The sequence below is a fragment of the Andrographis paniculata genome, unplaced genomic scaffold, assembly GCF_009805555.1.
Source record: "Andrographis paniculata isolate CXL003 unplaced genomic scaffold, ASM980555v1 Contig32END, whole genome shotgun sequence".
Classification (NCBI taxonomy): Eukaryota; Viridiplantae; Streptophyta; class Magnoliopsida; order Lamiales; family Acanthaceae; genus Andrographis; species Andrographis paniculata.
Window position 1 is genome coordinate 3340345 of NW_026137565.1, and position 22517 is coordinate 3362861.

Consider the following 22517-nt stretch of genomic DNA (forward strand, 5'->3'; position numbering starts at 1 on the left):
TCATGTACTTAGGTGAGAATGTAAGTGGACTTTTTCCTATTTAAAATAAAAGAAATAAATTAGTGTTGACTAATGAAACCAATAAAGTGAATTAATTAGCGTGTGGATGTCACAACTTTCCATGTAATAATATATATCTAATGTAATGCAAGTACTAATTAGATTCAATCTATCATATTCCCATTTTATCTTTATTATTATTATTACATTCTACCTCGATCTACTAATTTATTAGATTAAAATTAATAATATTTTATTAATTAATAAAAATTATGTAAAATGATTTTGAACCTTTTCTTTTTAAAACATAAAATAATATATTCTTTTTGTTTCATATTTATATATTTATTTGTTTTTTGTATGGAGATTTAAAAATATTAGTATTATATTGAGATAAAATAGAAATAAAGGTATAAAGACATTAACACTATTAGTATTGTATGATATAAAGGTAATGACATTTGTGTAATATATTGTAAATTGAAAAGATATTTGTAATGTAAGATAGATAGTACAATTATTAAAAAAAAAAAAAAAAAAGAAATAGATACTTTGTTATGAAACGGACCAAAATAAAAAAATGGATAGATTGTTAAGGATGGAAGGGGAGGGAGTATATTTTTATGACAATTAAAAATATTTTATCATTTAGATAAAATTATTTTTACCTAAATTCATTCAATACATATTATCTAAATTAATTATTATGTTATATGTACTATGTTAATATATATTACTCATTCCGTCCATTTTCTAATGTCTTATTTGATATTTACACATATTTTTAGGCAATTAAGATTTTTGTTATAAAATGACAAATTTGACCTTAATCTTGTGTATAGAAAATAAAAGAGTAAATAAAGTAAGGATAAAAGAGTAAATTTTGTGTATAAAAATAGAAAGATGACAATAATTGTTGGACATTCTAAATAGTAAAGTAGGAAGTTAGTTTGTGGATGGAGGGAGTATATGTTAAAATTTATTATAATATTCCCTCTGTCCTGAAACTATAGTCTTGATTTTGTTGGACACGATATTTATGAAATATTGATATTATATTGATAGTGGGTAAAAAGTATAGGTAAAAGACATTTTTATTCTTGTGAGTGTACCGATGTAAAAGATAGTGATAATTGTGTAATAATAATAAAAAAATAAGGATAATTATAAGACTATTGTTTTAAGACAGACAAAAATAGTAAACAAGACTATTGTATTGGGACGAAGGGAACATCTATTTTGTGAACTATTGTCATATATTATTATATTATTAGGATGTGTTTGTTTTGTATTTTGATAATGTTTATGTAAGATATAAAGTATTGTATAACTAATATAAAAATAAAAAATGTTGTTAATATATTAATATTTTTTAAAAAGAATATGAACAAAGTCTTAGTTTATGAGTTTGTATTATATATTAGTATTATTTATACTATAAATTTATATTACCATGTTCTCTTTACATATATTTACGTGTATTGTATAATTGCCAGCATTGTATTAATCATTTCTTAATCAATAAATATAATATATATATTATATAATTTTCAAAGGCATAATAAAATATTACAAGTAATTATTCCTCATACACTATAAAATAATAAAATATTAGCGTCTGTATAAAATTACATTGGGTTCTAATTCGTTCTGACCTTCCATTAAATACGCTGTTGTCACAACCAAACACGTTCTTAACATTAATTATTATTTCTTTCATGTACCGGGCCCCGGACTGAAACACCCTAGCCAATCCAAACCGTCCGTAGAACAAGATCTAACTCAAATCCTACTCTGGAGTAAAGATCCCGGGACCAGACCCAATCACTCACCCCTACCGATGGTCCTGCTGTATAAATATGCAGAAACTGATCCAACAATGGCAGCAGACCATAACAGCCATGGAACTAATCGACGATCCTGTCTACAATTCCGACCTCGATTTCAGCTTCTCCTCCGTCGCCACCGCCACCACCGACCGGACCACCATCTCCGCCAGGAGCAGCTTGGCTCGCACCAGCCTCACCCTCAGCTTCAACGAGTCCCGACTTTCCAACGCCGCCGCGACCTCCTCCACCACCGCCGTTCCGATCCCCCACCGCCGCCCCCACCGCCGCCACAACAACCCCAACTGGGAAGCCGTCAGCGCCGCCGCGAACCTCTCCTCCGACGGCGCCCTCCACCTCCGCCACCTGAAACTCCTCCGCCTCGTCGGCGCCGGAAACCTCGGCCGCGTCTTCCACTGCCGCCTCCGCGACTACGACGGCGCGGACTTCGCCCTCAAAGTTGTCGACCGCGACGCCCTGCCGGCGAAAAAGCTCGCCCAGGTGGAGATGGAGGCCGCTGTCCTCGCCGCCGCCGACCACCCGTTCCTGCCGACGCTCTACGCCCATCTAGAAGCTTCTCACTACATTTGCCTGTTGATGGATTTCTGCCCAAACGGCGATCTCCATTCTTTGCTCGCCAAACAGCCCCTTAACCGGCTACCGGTCGCGGCGGTCAGATTCTTCGCCGGCGAGGTCCTCACGGCGCTCGAGTACCTCCACGCGCAGGGAATCGTCTACCGTGATCTCAAGCCGGAGAATGTTCTGATACGCGCCGACGGCCACATTCTGCTCTCCGATTTCGACCTCTGCTTCCGATCGGAAATCTCGCCGCGGATCGACCGCCGCCGCCGGCGACCGGCGGAGCCGGTCCAGCGCCACTCCTCCTCCTGCTTTCTCGGCGTGACGCGCACGCGCCGCCGCGAGGAGCGCGTGGCGGAATTCACGGCGGAGCCCACGGCGGCGTACTCGCGGTCGTGCGTGGGGACGCACGAGTATCTGGCGCCGGAATTGGTCGCCGGAAATGGCCACGGCAACGCCGTCGACTGGTGGGCTTTCGGAGTCTTAATCTACGAGCTGCTGTACGGTACGACGCCGTTTAAGGGGGTGAGTAAGGAATCGACGCTGCGGAACATAGCGTCGACGAGGGGAGTGCGGTTCCCGGGCCCTTCCGCCGAGGAGGAGTCCGGGACTTCGGAGGCCCGGGACTTGATCGAGAAGCTGCTGGTGAAGGACCCCCGGCGGCGTCTGGGCTCCGCCGCGGGTGCGACTGAGATTAAGCGCCACCCTTTCTTCGACGGGATAAAATGGCCGTTGATTCAGACTTACCGGCCGCCGGAGATTCGTGGGCTGGCGGTGAAACGGAGTGGCGTCGGCGGCGGACGGCGGCGCTGCCTGTGGAAGAGGCTGAGGGATCTGATGAGGGTTAAGGTTGTTAGTAAGAATAAATTAAATTCTAATCAGAATTATTATACTTACGTTGATTACTACACAGATTGAGTTTTTTTGAAAAAAAAAAGAAAAAACAGAGATTGCGTTAAGGTTTCGAAATTTCGTTGAGATTTGTAATTTTTTTATTTTTATTTTATATACTATACATGTAAATCCAAGCAAATATATATGACAAAGTTTTATGGTTTTTTTCTTATATTTGTTTTAAATTTTTATACATTAATGGAGCATGGCTGAAATAAGTAATGTAATATATGACCGTCTGGGTTAAAGGAATTCTTCTTCGGAATCTTAAATTATTTTTGAGAAGCATATAGATAATACTCCCTCCCTCTCTCATAAGAATGTGTTCATTTTCATTTTTAATTTGTCTCCTAAAAATATTTATATTTTATTTTTTTAATAAAAAGTTATATTATTTTTTATTATAAAAGATAGAAAGTACAAAAAAAAAATAAAAAAATAAAAAAATCAAAGAATATCTCACCCATTAAAATCTGTACGAAGTTTTAAACACATTTTTATGAAATGGATGAAGCACTAGAATTTATGTATAAAAAGTATTACAGAACCTTATAGAAGCTCTAGAATATCACGGAGGACAATCTTAACAATAAGATCAAACTGATTTTACCATCTATTATGCGATGACATTTTTTTTTTTTATATGTTGGAATAATTGGTATAATCCGAATTTTTCGAAATAATAATTATGGTACATCGTTATATATATGCATGGGATATGGACCGGGCTATATACATAAATAAATAAATATATATATACAATATATATCAATATATCAATATTCTCTCTCAAACTCAAGGTAGGACCGTGAAACCCAACTTGAGTTTGCTCAAAAACAACTGAAAACGGTTTGAAAGATGGGGCTTGGTGAAGTAATCGGCAGTCTGATCAGCAGAAGAGATGAGCGACAAAGAGACGTTGTGAGCAACGTGATGAAGAATAAGGTAATAGTCGATCTCAATGTGCTTTCGTACGCTCATTGAAAACATCATTCGTCGAAATTTTCATGACGCTCTAACTGTCGCAATGAACAATAATAGTGGAGGACTGAGGCACACCGAGATCAACCAACAACCAACGAAGCCATAGTAGCTCAGCAGTGGTATCGGCGAGAGCTCTATATTCGGACTCCGCACTGGACCAAGAGACGACCATTTATTTTTTGCTGCCCCAAGAAATAAGTGAATTGCCAAGAAAAAAAAAACAGAAATCAGTGGTCAAGTGGTGATCGGTGGGGTCTCCCGCCCAATCAGTATCAGAATACCCAGTTAAAACCAAAGACGAATCCGCTGAATAGTAAAGACCATGAAGGAGAGTGCCTTTGATGTACCAAAGAATCCGTAGAACAACAGAATAATAAGTCATCCGAGGAGCAGACATAAAATAACTGACAACATGAACAGCATAAGCAATGTCAGGTCAAGTAACATTCAGGTAGATTAGGCTTCTCACCAGTTGACGATATAGGGTATGATCGTCAAGAGGGGCGCCATCCATTGGAGTAAGACGACAGTCAGAATCAAGAGGCGTAGGAATGGTCTTGGAGTCAGTGAAACCCGCTCTGGACAGAACGTCGGAGGCATACTTGGCTTGAGATAAATAATATCCGTCGGAGGCAAACTTAGCTTGAGATAGATAATATCCGTCGGAGGTGTCGGAGATCTCAAGACCGATGAGATACCACAGAGGCCCTAAGCTCTTCATCTCAAAGTGACAGTGTGATGATCCTACAGCTCAGATATATCGGATTGATCATCACGGGTGATGATCATGTCATCCACATAAAGTAGCAAAATAGTAACTTCAGCGGACCTACGACGAATGAAGAGAGCAGAGTCATGATAGCTGGAAGTAAAGCCAAGCTGGAGCAGAGCAGAGCTAAATTTCGAAAACCAAGCTCAGGGCGCCTGTTTAAGACCATACAAAGCACAACAAAGTTTGCATATCTTGGAGGACGTAGGAAAACCTAGATGAGGAGACATATGTATGTCCCCGGATAGATCACCATGCAAAAAAATATTACTGACGTCGAGCTGATGCAAGGGCCACTGACGAGCGGCAGCAATAGCAATGAGAAAGCGGACGGAGGTAAGACGAGCAACCGGAGCAGAAGTCTCCTCATAGTCGATACCGTACTCTTGGGTGTAGCCGTTAGCTACTAAACGAGTCTTGTAGCACTCGATGGATCCATCAGAGTGTGTTTTGATCCGGAATATCCACTTACAACCGATAGGTTTCTTCATAGGGGGAAGATTAACCATATCCCACGTATGAGTTTTCTTCAAAGCCTGTAACTCCTCAGACATAGCCTACCGCCACAACGGATCCGTATACGCTTCAAGAAAGGACCTGGGCTCATTGTGGGAAAAGGTGGCAGAGAAGCAAAAATAATCAAATAAGTGAGTAAGGAGATGACTAACCCGAGTAGAACGGCGAGGGCTAGGATCAGGGTCCAAGGTCGAAGTAATGTCAGACTCTGGTAGTGGTAAGGGATTAGGTTCGGGAGTGGCAACAGGTTCGGGGACCAGCGTTGGTTCAGGAGGCGCAACCAGGGCGGTGTCGGGAGCAGGAGACAGAGCCGCATCACTGGGAGGAAATAGAGGTAGAGAGGTTAAGGTAAAGAATGGTGACGAATGATCAAAAGGAACTCGAAAGTGAGATAAGGACGAAAACTTAGTATGTTTCCAAAATGTGGCATGGTGAGAAATACGTAACCTATTGGAAAAAGGATTCCAACAACGATAACCCTTATGCTCTAACTCGTATCCCAGGAAACAACACAGACGCATGCACTGTTCTAACTTAGTGCGCTCATAAGGAGGAAGAAGAAAGAAATTGACACAACCAAATGGGCGAAGAAGACTATAATTAGAAGCTCGATTTAATAGTCTTTCAAAGGGACTGACATTATCCATGACAGAGGAAGGGAGACGATTTATATTGTACATAGCAGTAAACGCAGCTTCCCCCCAAAAACGATCTGGACAAGAGGCAGATAAAAGAAGAGAGCGGACTGTATCGAGAATATGACGATATTTACGTTCGGAATGACCATTTTGTGGAGAGGTATACGGACTGGAATGCTGGACAACGGTACCCTGATCAGAGAGAAAATGAATGAAGGAAGAATCTTTATACTCAAGACCATTATATGTGCGGAGGGTCTTTATGATGGATGAAAACTGGTATGTATCATTTTAGTAAAGTCCATATAAATAGAGGAGAGTTCAAAACGTTGTCGCATAAAATAAATCCATATAAAGCGTGAATAATTATCAATAAAAATCACAAAATAACGAGAACCATTCATAGAGGCAGTGGGTGAGGGTCCCTAAATATCATAGTGTATTAGTGAAAATGGTTTATCCACTACAGAAATACTATAAGGGAATGACAAAGCAGATTGTTTTCCCAATGAACAATCGACATAATTAAAGGACTAAAAACTAACAGAACCCAAAAGACCCTGACTAATCAAATGCCTGAGTTTATTGGAGGACGCATGAATGAGACGACAATGTCACTGAAGGCAGGATGGTGTAGAGGCGGTGGCGGCAGAAATAGAGGGACATGGGAGCTGAAGTGACTCAAGCTCAAATAAGCGGCTGGAAGTCTTCCCGATTATCCTCCTAGTTTGCACATTCTGAACTTGTACACCAGAAGAAAATAAGATCACAGTAAGACCTTGATCGATTAATTGACCAACTGAGACTAAGTTTAAGGTTAGTTGGGGAATACAATAGGTGTCAGTGAGGGATAAGAACGGGGTGGACACAGAGCCGGTGTAGCTAATGCGCATATGAGTACCATTGGCAGTAAGGATAGGGGGTAGGGATGAAGCAGTGGATGTAGAAGTCATAAGGTTTATATGAGAGATCATATGGTTACTGTAAGCATAAACAAAATACAATATAGGATTTTCTGATGTGGTAGACATTGCGGTATTGGAAGAGATAACCAGTTTAAGAAGAGCTTCCAAGTCCTAAATCGTAGAAGGCGCATGCGCAGACGTGACAGAGACTGTGAAAAATTAGGTATTAGAGTGGGGAAGGCCCCGAGTATGCCGAGGCTTGGAAGTAGTGCTGCTAGGACGAGACGGCCTTGTAGGGCAATATTGTATAGTATGTCCTAAAACATGGCAGTAATGACACTCGACCTTGGGGCAATGACCAAAGTCATGATCAGAGGACTGACATTGCTTGAAGTGGAGTTGACAACTCTGACTAGGGTTCCCGGTGGTGACAGCGAGAGCATAATCAGGCGAGGGACCATTAGCCAGGTGAAGACGTGTTTCTTCAAAGAGAATCTCTTGAATAGCTGCATCCAACGTAGGGAATGGGTGCCGATGTAGTAGGGAGGCACGAAATGCCTCATACTTTGGACGCAGAGCCATCAAAATCTGAATAAGGTAGAGATGATCATGACTGATTTCAGTCTGATCCAACCGATGCCAAATAGGTTGCACTTGAGCAATGGGTCGTTGAAATATTTTCCTGGTTCCTTTTTTAGTCCATGGAGTGTACTCCAAAGCTGATAAAAATACGCCAAACCAGTAGCACGGAAGCAGGCTGCCAAGAAATACCAAGTGGCCCTAGCAGTTCCAAATTGGGCAAGCTGCACTTGTATCGCCGGAATAGATGTATTGCGCAGCTAGGTAAGAATCTGATGGTTCTTACTGTCCCAATCCTCCAATTTTTTAATGTATGATTCGAGAGTTTTAGTGGTGGGCACAGCTTCTCTGATATGAAGGGGAGCAATGGGAACAATTATATCCCCTATAACTATCCGCCATAATTTTCTGCCGATTAGAAAACTTTTCATCGACTGCGCCCACAAACTATAATCATCTTCAGACAAGATAATATTTATTGGAACCTGAAAATCCATCTTTTCCATACCATATACAAAAAAATTTACCGAGAACAGATAATATCGCAAAAAAAAAACGAATCAACAGAAGAGCACGGAAAACCGAATCGAATCCGAAACAAGGAAAATAAGAAGATCATGAAATAATGCTCAGATGACACAACTGAATATACCGTCGGAAAGAGAATTAAATTCTGAGTAAGACGCTGGAAAAAGCACCGGCGAGGCGTCCAAACGCCAGATTCATCGTCGGGCGCGTGAGACGCCCACACGCCGCCGTTCGCCGTGATTTTTTGGCTGCCGGCCGGTCTTGCAGCGGCGCACCTGATGGTGGTGGCAGTGCCGATCAGAAACAACCGGAAGGTAAGGAAACGGACTGGCAGTGTTTTTGTGCTATACAGGAAGAAATCGGGGGCTCTGATACCATGTTGGAATAACTGGTATAAACTAAATTTCTCGAAATAATAATTAGGGTACTTCGTTATATATATACATGGGAATATGGACCATGCTATATACATAAATAAATATATATACAATATATATCAACAATATAGGAGTGAACCTTTTTTTATATAATAATCCAAATTAGAAATTAAAACTCCTACTTTCATTACTCAATCTAGAGTTTGAGTGTTTTTTTTTTTATTTTTGCAAAGTTTGCAACAAGACTATACTAATATCTATATCAATGAGAAATAGCTGTTAGAAATTGCTAGGTTGCATATAAGATATTTGAAAATTAGCTTACCAATTCATCACAAGTGAGACAAAAAATGTTTGAGAAGTAGCTTACCAATTCATGACAAGTAGGATCAAAGCATCGTTCACGAGGGATGGTAAGCAACCAATCTAACTTGACCATGAGGAACTATGGTGACAATGTCGGAAAATAAAATCAGAAGAATAGAGGGGATAAGTCTATAAATTTGATGGCGTGTTGACAGGAAAGGATTGTGAGGATGGAACAAGCCTTTGCTGACCATACAAACAAGATAGACGTGGTGGGTCAACATCTTTATAGACTCAAGGAGTTGTATCGGGATAAGATGGGAGTGCTAGCGGCCAATACGGACCAATGTCGAAAATAATCGGAGGGACATGCACTTACATGGCGTTCTGAGATGGCTAAACTTAAGAAGTTGACAACATGTCATCTCGAAATGGCCTGTAGGGAGAAGGTGGAAATGGTGCAAGAAAAGTTCGTATCCTCTAAGAGGCCTTAGCATAGTTGAGGGCACGAGGCCCAACTGAAGCAATTGTAGTGGCACTGGAGTGGGCACTACATTCAGAATGGTACACGAGGATTCGGGAAAGTTGGGTAATTGATAAATTTATTTTAGTTTGAAATTATATTTTAGTGTTGTAGGTATTTTTATCGAGGACAATGTCAAGATCTAAACCGCATCGCTATACTTAAATGATTTTGTACTTATATAGTGGAAGGGGAAGAGTGAGTTAGCCCAAGATGGTGAGGCTATCACGATATGGAAAATATTTAAGGCAGAGCACAAAACAATGTTTGAGCCAGAGAATGCCAAGATAAGAGAAGGGTGAAAATTTGAAGGTTGGTGTACCAAGATTGATATTTTAAATAGTATATAGACAACTAGTTCAATTTGTTGCTCAAGATCACATTGATACACTGAAGAATGCATTGTTTGAATTTCTCAAGGTAATGCACATGTGAAAAAAAGAAAAGGCTAGAGACAAGAACCCATTAATGGTGAAAAGACAATAAAGTATATATTTCGACTTATGGAATTACAACATAAAGAGTCTAAAAAAAAGGATGAGATGAAGAAGATCGTGGGAAAATATATGGGCGACAAGCCCAAATCCACCTCATAATCGAATCGTGTTGAAGTGAGCATTAATCACCTAAGGCAAACAAAAAAACGATCACAAAGTCAGGGCCGAACTATGAAATATGTTTGTTTAGTTTTTATCAAATTAATACAATTCTTTAAAAAATATTATCAAAAACTATAATATATATACTATAGTATGTATACATATTAATAAAAATTAACAAAAATACACAAAAAAAATAAAATAATCAATAAAAGCACAAAAAACGCTATTTACTATAATAGAAAATATACAAAAATCAAAATTGATAAATTTGATGGAAAGAATGATTTTGAGTTATAGGGAATTAAGATGTACGGTTTATTGATTAAACAAGGTTGTTGAAATGACTAAATAGAAATATATATATATATATATTGCCGGAAGACATGTCTAATGATGGCAATGAGGACTTTTTTACGTGCACACTCAGTGTTATTCAGTTGTCTTTAAATGTATATTTTGCGTGTTGTTGCAGTTGTGACATTACTTTTAGGTTAGTGAATCAAATTGGAAGCATTATATATAACGAAATTGTTGACTACTCGACTTTATTTGAAGCAATATTTTTACAGTCATTGTATGAGCGAATATATGCTTATTATGAATCTTTTTTATGATTTCTACAAGATTATTATGTCCTTGAAAAATATTGATGTCAAGGCTGATGATGAGGATTGGGTATTGATTTTGTTATATTTTTTATCTAGTTCATTTAAGTAGTTTGTTAATACAATATTATATGGCCGTGACACTATTTTCTTAGAGGGTGCTAAAGAATTGTTGAATTCTAAAGAGTTGAAACATAAGGTGTTTGAAAAATTTATTGATGATCAAACTAATGTTTTGATTGCTCGATGCAGAATAGTTCCAGGAATAACATAGGTGGATCTAAATCTAAATCTAGAATCAATAAAAATCATTGTTATTACTGTAAAAAAGAAAGTCATTCCAAAATTAAATATATGAAACTCAAAATGAAAGAAAAGTATTACCAACTCCTCAATTGTTAAAGATTTTGTTAGTTTTTCCAAAAAAGATTTGGAGAATGCGGAAGTTCTTACACTATCAAATTATTCACATGGTGACAGTTGGATATTTGATTCGAGTTACTCTTATCATATATGTTATAACAAAAATTGGTGCTCCGTACTATCTAGTTAAGGTGGAGTTGTATCAATGAGGAATAATACATCTTGTAAGGTTGTTGGAATATGGACAATTTGAATTAAGATCCATGACAGTATTACGAGGACATTGACTAATATTTAACATTTGCCAAAATTGAAGAAAAATCTTATTTCCTTGGGTACTTGATTCACTTGGTACACATGCGTAGGTAGAGTTATACGGGTTTTTAGTGATTCTCTCGTTGTGATTCGTGAAAAATTGGTAAATAGTCTTTATTTATTTTAATGCAACATTTTTATAACTTTTGCATATGTTTCAATAGATTCTTCATCAAATCTAATTCAAATAATGCTCGTTTGTGGCATGTGCATCTTGGGCAGATAAGTGAGACATGTATGTATACTTTGTTCAAACGAGGCTTACTGAGACACTACAAAAAAATGTCAATTTTGTAACAAAATTTTTTTGTCTTTAAATCTTTTTTTTTCCCGTTACTAAAGACATTAGAGACGGAATTAGAGAGGGAATTGCGTTAACTACACGCACTTTAGGAACGAAATTTCGTTACTAATATACTATTTTTTTGTAGTGAGAGATCAGAAAATTGAAAATTTTTAACTTTTGTAAGTATTGTGTCTATGAAAAACAGTGTGTGGTGAGGTTTACAATTATTACTTATAGCACAAATGGCAATTGGATCACATCCATTTTGATATTTTTCATCATTCTCCTACACTGACCAAACGTGGTTTCCGATATATGATGACTTCTATCAATAAATATTCTAGATTTGTTTGAGTATGTTTTCTTAAGCACAAGATCAAGTCTTTCCAACATTTAAAAAGTTCAAAGAACTTGTTGATAATCAAACAAGAAAGAAGATCAAACATTTCAAAACAAATAATGTATTTAAATTATGTGGAGGTCAATTTAACGAGTTGTATGCAAATGCAGAAACTGTAAGACATCACATAGTGAAAAAGACGTCATAGCATAATAGAGTCATTAAATGGATAAACAAGACTCTTTTGGAGATAGCTCGTTGTAGATCATGTTGGTTTACTTGAAGTAATTTGGTTTGCTATGTGGTGAGCAGATCTCTCTTTATTCTTATTGGTTTGAAGACACTTATTAAGGTATGGTCCAAAACCCTTGCTGATCATTATGATTTCAAAGTATTTGATCACACTTATTAAGGTATGGTCCAAAACCCTTGCTGATCATTATGATTTCAAAGTATTTGATCGTCTTACATATGCTTATGTAGACAATAGTGAATATTCCTAGGCTATGCAAATAGGGTGAAAGGCTATATATTATGGTGTGTTGAGTTTGCTTCATCTAAATTTGTTATCATTAGAGATGTCAAGTTTTACGAGAAATTCATGCTTCATTTGAAGAATGAGTCGGAAGGGGCATATTATACAAGCAGTGATCACGGTGGTAGTAAGGTGGAGTTCAAGGTAAAAATTATAGAGAAAAAAAAAAAAGAAATAAAAACAAAACTCAAAATGATACTTCAATAGAGCCTATTGATAGTCAAGAGATTATAGGTCACTTAAATTGAATTTGTTTGATTATACAAATGTCTCACAAGAACAATAATATCATAGTATCACCATTGATAAAGAAATGAGATAGATAAATCCAACTAAGAGACTTGCATATTATGTTTATTTTGCTTTAAATGTAATAGAGAAATTTAAAAAATTTCTTATTGAAGATAATTCAATAGATATACAGGATAAGTCACTGGTGATATTCAATTTTAGTTGATACAGTATGTGAGTGTTGTATAAGAAGCATTGAAGGAGATGATATTAAAGATTTTTTTTTTTTTTAAAGAATTTGAACATTTCAATTCTAACATGAAAATTTGTTATTTTATCACTTGAATTAAATCTATTTAACAAGCCTAAAAATAAGTCTATGCATTAACTCTATGTCTTTATATATACATATGATGAGGTGCAACTGAGAAGATAAAAAAAAAAGAATGTTAAATTGTTGAATTTGTTCACTCAATATTTTTTAAGTGATAAATATTTTTTATAAATATTATAAAAATATATTTAATATATACATATATTAAAATAATATATAATATATATTTTATTTATTAAAAAATTTAATAATTCAATATAAAATATTATTTTTATATTATCAATACAATTATACCGCCTAACATCGGAACACTTTCATCCAAAAACAAAATCAGCGGCTGCCAGTTGCCGGTTGCAATCAAAAGTTGGGTTTTGTTTGGTTGGACTCCAAAGAAGCAGACTTCTTTTAATTTGTGATTTACTTTTGATGGTTTATTTGGTGATATTTTGGAGATAAATTGTACAATCTTCGTCCTATACCAAAGTTTCTATTTACTGTTTGCATCATTTTATTTAACATTAAAAATATTTTTATATTTGTATAATTTTTTTTACAAATATCATTATATTAATATTATAAAACACTAATAAAAGTATTTTTTCTCATTTTTTTTTAATTTGTAATATATTTTGATATAATAATTAATATTCAAATATCAACGTAAAATAAGTAAATAGGTATTTAATCACAGGAACAAAGGAGTATTTGGGAAACTTTTTTTTTTAATAGTGAAATTTTGCTGTCTCTTTCCATGAACATAGGAATTTATCATGAACCAAATACATGTGTTTCTTAATATTTTTACTCCTTCAGCTAGAAAGTATACATATTTATATTTTGGGACGTCCAATTACAAAGTAAATATTTCATTAAATACTTTATTTTTTTCTACAAATACCTCTACTTTACATCACATCATTACTTTTACACCAAAAAGCAAAGGCAAAAATGTCATTACACTACTTTTAACTACTTTTCTTGTGGACGAGGGAGTATTATTTGTTTATTAAAAAATTTTAACAAAATCAATAGCAGGTGTTAGGCTTGAGTGTCCCGTGCCGTACCCCTCCGGGGTTTAATTTAAAAATAATTTTATTATATTTACAAATAATTTATTGTAGAATATATGGTAAAAAATTTAGTGTTTGCTCATCCAGAGTTTTTGGATAAATTGATTTTTAGTATACTGTATAAAATTTAAAAATATAAAATATATTACTTTAAATTAAATTTTTTATTTTTTTTGATATTCTATAATAAGTATTTAAAAATTTTTTGAATTTATTTTTCTGTCTATGATATAGAAAATTATGTAAAAAAATATAAGATATTATTATAACGGTAGAGAGTATGTACTTCCTTGTGCACAACTGCGTCATAATTAAATTCTTGTGTTTATAAATAACTAATTATATTAAAATAACGAACCAAATTTTATATCAAAATATATTTTTTTTATATCTATTTTTATTATTATGAATTTCTTTTATTTATATTTCGAATACTGCAAGTTGATACGCACAAATAATTCAACTCGACACGTCCAACGCTTTATATGAAATAAAATAATATCATAAAATTTAATTGATTATAGCATTTATTTTCATTTGATAAGACATATTTATAGATTACAAATAGGATAGGTATAAAATATAAAAGTTATATAAATATGTGAAAAATATCCAATAAAATAAAAAAACACCCAAATACATATTTTCAAGAAAAATACACAAGCCTACTTTTCACAACCACCACTACAAAAAATTATCTCAGTTCATGCAAAAAAAAAAAAAAAAAAAAAAAAAAAAAAAAGAGAAAAAGCATAATATAGTATATACACGATTTGGATAAAATTTTATTAATTATTCTAACATTTTTTTTCATTAATATCCATTTGATCGACCACAAATTACGATCCTACAGCTATAGAGAAATCGGTAGGGTACCCTAAGTGCAAACCTAAATCATGTCTTAAATCATCAAGAAAACGAAGCACAACAATACCAACATCCGACTCCTATCTACCCAACATCCCATTCGTATCTACCAGCATTTCTTCGATGAATTTTACTTTCACCGTATGAAATGCTATATTACGGCAATACATAACCGGAGGCGATTTTCATGTACGTCACCGGTGTATGTATGTATGTATACGAATATAATATAGTCAGGAAAGCACATTAACCAAACTAATCCTAATCCCAAAAGACACATCCATAGCTACTCCTAGTGTAAGATTATCTATGTATATATATATATATATAGAGAGAGAGAGAGAGAGAGAGAATAACATGTTTATATGATATCTATATCCAAAACTCTCCTCAAGAGACTGCATCTATCTTTATAACCACAAAACTGTAACAATGGGTCCATAAAAAATGAGGATTTTTCTGGAACTCGCTCTCTCTCTCACTGAAAAACAATAATATTGTACAGATTGAATACCGTTTTGCTTCTCGATCATCAACTCCACCCTCGCTAGCCAGCCGACTATTTACAACCACATCAATCTCAGATTCGCATATTCCTGCAAACCAAAAATCTATAGTTGGATAAATAAACCTAAAAAGAAAAGCATATATCATATGAAAAAGCCAAAATTGTAGGTGACTCGGAGGTTCCTTCAACGTGCCATACCATGGTGGATGTGATCAGATTCTCAATTTCCCGGTGACTGCTTCTGTTGGCTGAATACTCTAAGCCGTTCAACTAGTATTGCTTTCAGATTCTCGGGGATCTTAGAGATGAAATTTCTCTTCGCAGGATCGATTAGCAAACTCCTGCATAGCATCCGGTTAGAAGAGAGTTCGATAAAAATATATTGAATGCACAAGCACAAGAAGACGGGCACCAGCAACCACATTATCACATGACAAGCTTCACGAGAAAAAAATTATACTCCCTCCATCCCATATACCGTTTTAGGAGGGGTGTAATTAGTAGATAATTAAGAATGTATTAGTGAAAATAATTATCCTATAATATAAATAATTATAAATTAAAATTAAGATAACTAATTAGTTTAATTAAAATAAAAAAAATTAAAAAGTTTAAAATGAGATTAAAGTGTAATTATTTTTCAAAAAAGAAAAGTGACATGGAATGTGGAACGGGCAGAAATGGCAACGTGGATATGGTATGTGGGATAGAGGGAGTATATATTAATTGAAGCATGTTACTATGACTCAGATAATCACAAACACAATGGAGTGACCTAACTTTTATTATTATTATTATTATTTAAGCAGAGGATTGGCGATTTTAGTTTAAGGCGTCCAAAGAAACCAACAATCTGAATTTGGCATCGTCAAAGCCAGCAGTCCAGAAAAACACTTTCAACCATATTGAATCAGAATAACTTAAATGGGGCTTACTTCTTCTCATTATCATTCAGTGGTGCGTTGCCTGCTTTTTGACACAATTTTTTCCTTGTGTGCATGAAATTATACACATCATTAGACCATCCACAAGAACGAAGCGCCATGGAAGCTTCTTTCACAATCCTGAGGCAAGCAGAAGCAAGTTTTAGAAAAGCAGTATTTTTAGAGAAAACTAAATAAAAGCAAAATATTAGAAATTACAGCCACCCAGTACTGAATGACCACATTCACCTCATGTATCACACAGACAAAAAATAAAAATCCTTATGCAGAACAGTAAACAATTCTTATTTCAAGATAGCATGCTAACGAATTGTGTGATGCTATTACACATCCAAAGTCACAGAAAATAAAGTGTTCACTAAAAAACAAACAAGGTTTAGCCAGTCAATAATATGGGATTAAACTTGTAGCCGTAACAGAGGCATCAGTCAGACACTAATAAATTGCTATTAATTGAGAAAATCCAAATACTTCAGTGACAGAATGCAACCAAGTGCCATGGATTGATAGACGGACTAGAGTAAAAAAATGGGGAAAATACATACTACGGATGTTGCGAAAAATTAATTTTTCATCTCCATCTTTCCAAAAGATAAGATTAAGTACTTGCGACCAATTTGTTCAAAGTGCAGAGCAGCATTTTAAAGAAAATAAAAAATAAAAAATCAAGACTAGGAGCATGTCAAATGCATTTAGTGATTTAAATAAAAGTCGATTCTAAAATAAAAATAATCGCAAGCTTAAAATTTTTAAATAAGGAAACATACACTTCCTTAAAGGCTTCCACTTCCGCACGCGATTTATCATCTCTTGCAAGAAAAATACATGAGTGACCACCTTCGATTTTCCTCTTCGTGCTCGAGTTCTTAGAGGAATCCATTGTGTCTACATTGCGGTTGTTACTCACATGTGCAGCAGATTTGATATTAGGCTTATTTACGTCGTATAAGCTTCTCTCAGAAGAGTCAACTGCAATAGGCCCATTTTCGGAAACATTTCCTTTCTCTCCGTTGCAGCTTCCCAAGGAACATAACTTCCCTTTGGTATTCGGAGCATCTGCTAAGACTTCACCAGCTTCATTCCTCTTAATACTCAAAGAACCGGTTTTCTCCTCCCCTGTGAAAGTAACTGAATGCCCAGGATCCCCATTTTCCTCTACGGAACCATTTCTGTAAGCAACCAATTTGCTACTACCAGGAATAAGGAGCTCCTTGTTAATAGCAGTTTCACTAAAATTCCCTTCATCAACCTTAAATATAGCAGTATTACCCATCTGTCTATGATGATTAGGGGACTCCTTGATATCCTTGGATTCAGACGAAGTGCCTGAACTTTGAGCCCCATTTAACTGGGTGCAGTTGGACTCGACTAGCACAGCTGAATTAGCTGTCTCCATAGGATTGTGAGAAGACTTTTTTTCGCTACCTGGTTCCACAGATTCAGAAGTATGGACTGGCTGGTTCTTATTGCCATTGGAAGAAAGGTCGTTATTAGAACCATTAATCTTGGAATGACTAGCTGAAATTTTCATGTGAAATGGTTTTGCCAAACTGCCTGACTTGCGAATGCAAGGTCGGGAGCCATTTGTTGAAATATTGGGCTCTGGTTGATGATCAGAAACTTGTGCAGTCTGGATTAGTTTCTCGCGACAGCCTGACTTATTTCCTGGGGACATTTTACTGCCATTTGATTCATGAGAATTGGATCCATTCGCCACCAAACCAACCTTAGGCCTCTGTTTTGTGCGAGAAAAAAACAGTATATAAACTTTCTCCGACAAAACCTCCTGCAAGGTTGAGAGAGAAACATAAGAATCATTGCAGCAGTGCCACCTCCCAATGGTATCCTGGGACAAAAGAAACCACAATAGAGAAGATATATCAGTTAGTTAAAACTTGAATACATGAAACAATCAATTTGATCAAATGAAATAACCATGCAGATACCTTTATATATGCATAGTAATGCCCAGAATCAGGAGAGAAACCCGAGTGTACAATGGTCCCGAAAAGATTATACTCCGGATGTTGATCCTGCAAAATAATAAAGCAAAAGTCAAGTGTCACTTGATCAACTATTTACGATGGAACCGTGAAAAGGTAACATATATGTAAGATATCATTTGCAGTAAAATGTGAAGGATAAAAATGATTGGAGAAAATCGGAAGTGCTTGCTTAACAATACATCATGCGATCTTCAAATTAGTAAAGGATATTCACTTAAGGAAGCTTGTAATCAATGGCATTCTCAAAGTGATTATTCCACTTAAGGGCATAGGATCTGATGCACAGAATCATATATGGTTATCAAATAAATCTTCCAGCTCCTTGTGAATGAATTGCTTGAAAAGAAAGAGCTCGGATAACAAAAAAGTAAAATAAAATATATCGCCAAACTCATGTCTGGTCTATGTAGCACAAAGCGGGTTAAGGATCATAGGAGCACAGGAGCTATCAATCTATCAGACTATGACAAATTTCCCGTGGAAAAATCCTTAGCATAAAGCAACATTTTTTCAATAAAATAGCAACAGCCAGACGCTAAGTATTCTATTCTCTGATTACAACACAACTTCCATATACTTCAGCTTAAATTTCAGCATTTAAAACAATTTCACATTAGACTTTGAACTAACCTTCATGTAGTCTATCTCTATCAATTTTATTAGAAATGCTGCCAACATCCAGGAATCTCAAAGGCAAGCAATTCAGCTGGAAAACTACTTCTAGAGAGACACATAAAGATAGGGAAAATGTATTTTCTATAACAAAAAATATTTTGAACTATGAAAAATAAAATAAAACAGGGAAAGGAGAGTAGAAGAAAATAAAAGCAAGGAAGATAAGAGAAGCATAGTGTGCGGAATAATCAGTAATCACTCTTGGAGAAAGAAAGATGTGTCCTTTTATTTCCTAGATAAAGAATAAAAATATGTGCACCTTTTAGAAGGCAAAACACAAATGGTGTGAGAGCTCTCAGGCCTCACTTTAAGAACCTTCAGCCATTGTGGGGTCCATTGAACAAAAATTTGGCAAAGAGGTGAAAGGTTGAACGAACATTTCAAAGACATATCTCAAACAATTTTTTAACAAATATTTGAATAACTAGGTTGATGGCAGGAAGCATCCAAGTTAAAATGGGATTCAAAAGTCCAAGAAGCCTTCTACAAGTTCAGTAGTGAAAGTAGGTGCCCAAAATGTCTTCCCCAGTCTTGGGTATGATTGGAGGGCAACAGGAAACATAGACTGGTATAGCTTCATGCTGTATCTGAGAATCGAAGGTGTAATGGGAGTTCCATTAGGTGGCAAGCAGGCAATTCAGACAGGAGCAGAAAAATATCATAATCACATATGAATTGGCAGTCATGTTGAAACAGCAATTTGTATGCACATGTGCAAGTTCTTATAATTAATTTCCTTGGTAGAAGGAGGAAAAGGAGCGGAAATCAAATGATACATCTTACACAAACTTTTTTTTCACAACGAACCTGGCTTCCTTTGGCCATATGATTTGAAAGTATTAGCGTCTCATCAAAAGCAATAGCCTTATCAATCTTCCCACCAAAAATACCCTCAAATCTCTGCACAACCACCAAATAAAGCACATGTTAAGTTCCAAAATCATCAAAACAAAATGGAACAAACATCAAAGATGAAAACTCCATCAACTGGAATACCTTTAATTGCACTACAAGAACATTTGGGGCCTGAAGGATAGACATTTGTTTCTTTGCTGTCACCAGTTTCTTACAGCTAAACAACCATCAGTTTCACGTCAGATGGAGTAGAGGTGTGAAAAGACATAAATGTAACATAAAAATTATTTGCATGAAAATAGAGAGAAAGGATGGCTGCAAACAAGCTAGTAGAAACTTACTTCTCACACTTGTATTTGTTATTTCCATCCAAGATCTCGGGCTGAAAGAATTTCTGCAGTGCCTCTTTAAGTGATCCACTATGCAATATATCCAGACTGATATCCATAATCTCATCAACCTTATTTGACTCAGCTCCACACGACAAACATTTCACTTGACTCTGCAATGCTCCTCCAAAGATATCCTTCACTATTGTCTCCCCAGTACCACTATCATCCCCTCCATTGACAATCCCACCCTTCCCTCTTTGTTGCAGCTGCAACTTTTTTAATCTCAAGCATGTATTATGGCATGCATCAATCACATAACGTAAAAATTCATGTGCATCTTCTTGCCTTCCACTGCGAAAATGCTGAGCATATATTCTTAAACAGCTATTTATTTTTACAGGAGCATCTGAGGCTGCTTCACTACCCAAAGAGCGAGTAATTCGTTTTTCTAATATGCAGAAAGGGCAGTCTCCCTTCTTATCCTTCCCCACTCCCAAGTCACCTATAACATTTCATGTTATTAAAGAACTTAGTGAGAATCATGTCTATAGAGTTCGTTTAGACTACGCATACGTAAGAAGCTGACAGCGTCCAACAAAGAAGATTTTGTCCATTTATACTGTTTGAGACACACCATTAATAGGCCAAGATCGAAATGTTTAACTCTTGCTCTCTTAAGTGCACAGAGCCCTTACTCCCTAGAACATGCATTAATCAAAAAACTGAATGAACTAAATGAACCCTAGTCCTCATTCATGTTTCAGTTTACATTATCGTCATTATAATGTTATCCGTTGGCAGCTCAAGTTACAATAAAGATATCAGCTTCATCAGCGATTTCAGGTTTATTTCCCTTTTTTCAACAGTTTAAATATTCAATTTGCGCATAGTACAGTTTGTTCGGATTTTCAACAACATACGACGTCATTATGTAGTAGGTTATCTAAGGCATCAGAACACCACTTGTGTGAACTTCAGTTCAGGCATTTCCACGTAGCTAAAAACACTAGAGTATCGCAGCAACTATAGACCAGTACATTTCTTACTGTTCCAATCTGATGTAGCACCTAAAACAGCCTATATTCCTACATCTGGACCGCAGAACTGAGAACACAACTATCTGATAGATGAATCACAATTAAAAAAAGAATACCCTAGATCAAAATACAAACATAACACACCTTCTAACGTAGTTTGTAAGAGCAAGCAAAAAACGATTCATCCCCAAAAGGGAAAAACAAATATATAAGTTTCACACTTCGTATACCAAGCAGTAAAACTGTTAAGTTCCGAAAATCAATATCCACACAAAGCGAAAACTGTAAACTTGAGGTCATGAAAACAATCAGAAAAGCATATTCACATATGCACACAAGAGATTGATACATTACAAAAGAAAAATTACTGCATCAAGAAAAGGAAAATAAGAAAGAATCGACTCAAAAAAGCACATAAACACGTAATAACACAGGCAATAAAACTACACATCTTAAGTTGGGGGCCAAAAAAAGAGGGGAAGCGCGTACAGATAGAAGAGTGAAGGAATCGGAGGCAGAAATTGGCGAGGGGAGGAGTGTAAGTGAGGCACTGGAGGACAGAGTTGAGATAGCAGGTGTTGCCGAGGTTTCGAAGCCCTAGCGGCGGCGCGCCGTGCTTCCGCTTCAAAGACTTGAGAAGGCTCGGCTGCCACGTCATCTGTAGCATGCTCATCAACGACTTCCGAGCGCCGCCAGCTCCGCCGCACCATTGGCCGGCCGCCACCTCCGGGATCGCATCACCTTCTTCTCGATGCTTCTTCTTCGTCTTTCTTGCCCTTCGCGATTTCCTGCTCAGAGGATCTTTCCGTTTTTCCTCTCTCCGTTTTTTTTTTATTTTGTTTAATAATAATAATATTATTATATATATAATGTTTATTAAGTAGTACTAGTATAAAAACTACGAAACGACAGTCGAAATTACTTATTTGACCCTAGAAGGTCCAAATTTTACATGGCAAATATCCAATTTCATTTCTTTTATAGTTTTATTTCAATATATTTCAATCTTAGAATGGCAAATTTTACAGTTCACTCCAGACACCGTTATATCATTTCTTACAAAGCTCAATTTTTTTTAGTTACTAAAATGTGGTGTTGTTGTGTGCTCAATTTATATTTAATATATAGTTTTATTTAAATTATGATTTTTTCATTCAAAATATTATATTATAAACTTAAAATGTATAC

At 36.0% G+C, this 22517-nt stretch overlaps 2 protein-coding genes across 3 annotated transcripts; one reads left to right on the forward strand and one right to left on the reverse strand.

Moving 5' to 3' along the window:
- Positions 1 to 1729: 1729 nt before the first annotated feature.
- Positions 1730 to 3450, forward strand: LOC127247158 (serine/threonine-protein kinase WAG1-like). Its single transcript, XM_051268894.1, has one exon. It carries the CDS (start codon positions 1860 to 1862, stop codon positions 3321 to 3323), a length of 1464 nt encoding a protein of 487 aa, XP_051124851.1. The 5' UTR covers positions 1730 to 1859; the 3' UTR covers positions 3324 to 3450.
- An 11820-nt stretch (positions 3451 to 15270) lies between these two features.
- On the reverse strand, positions 15271 to 22155 carry LOC127247683 (ubiquitin carboxyl-terminal hydrolase 25). 2 transcript variants are annotated; one of them, XM_051269648.1, is made up of 9 exons: positions 21819 to 22155; positions 20302 to 20794; positions 20102 to 20177; positions 19913 to 20005; positions 18371 to 18457; positions 17192 to 18270; positions 16416 to 16544; positions 15679 to 15821; positions 15271 to 15568 (listed from the first exon to the last, which is right to left on the reverse strand). In XM_051269648.1, the coding sequence occupies exons 1-8, from the start codon at positions 22000 to 22002 to the stop codon at positions 15701 to 15703; spliced, it is 2262 nt and encodes a 753-aa protein (XP_051125605.1). In that variant the 5' UTR covers positions 22003 to 22155; the 3' UTR covers positions 15271 to 15568; positions 15679 to 15700. The 2 variants fall into 2 exon arrangements, with proteins under 2 accessions (XP_051125605.1, XP_051125606.1); XM_051269649.1 differs by having other exon boundaries at positions 15271 to 15583.
- Positions 22156 to 22517: the final 362 nt, after the last annotated feature.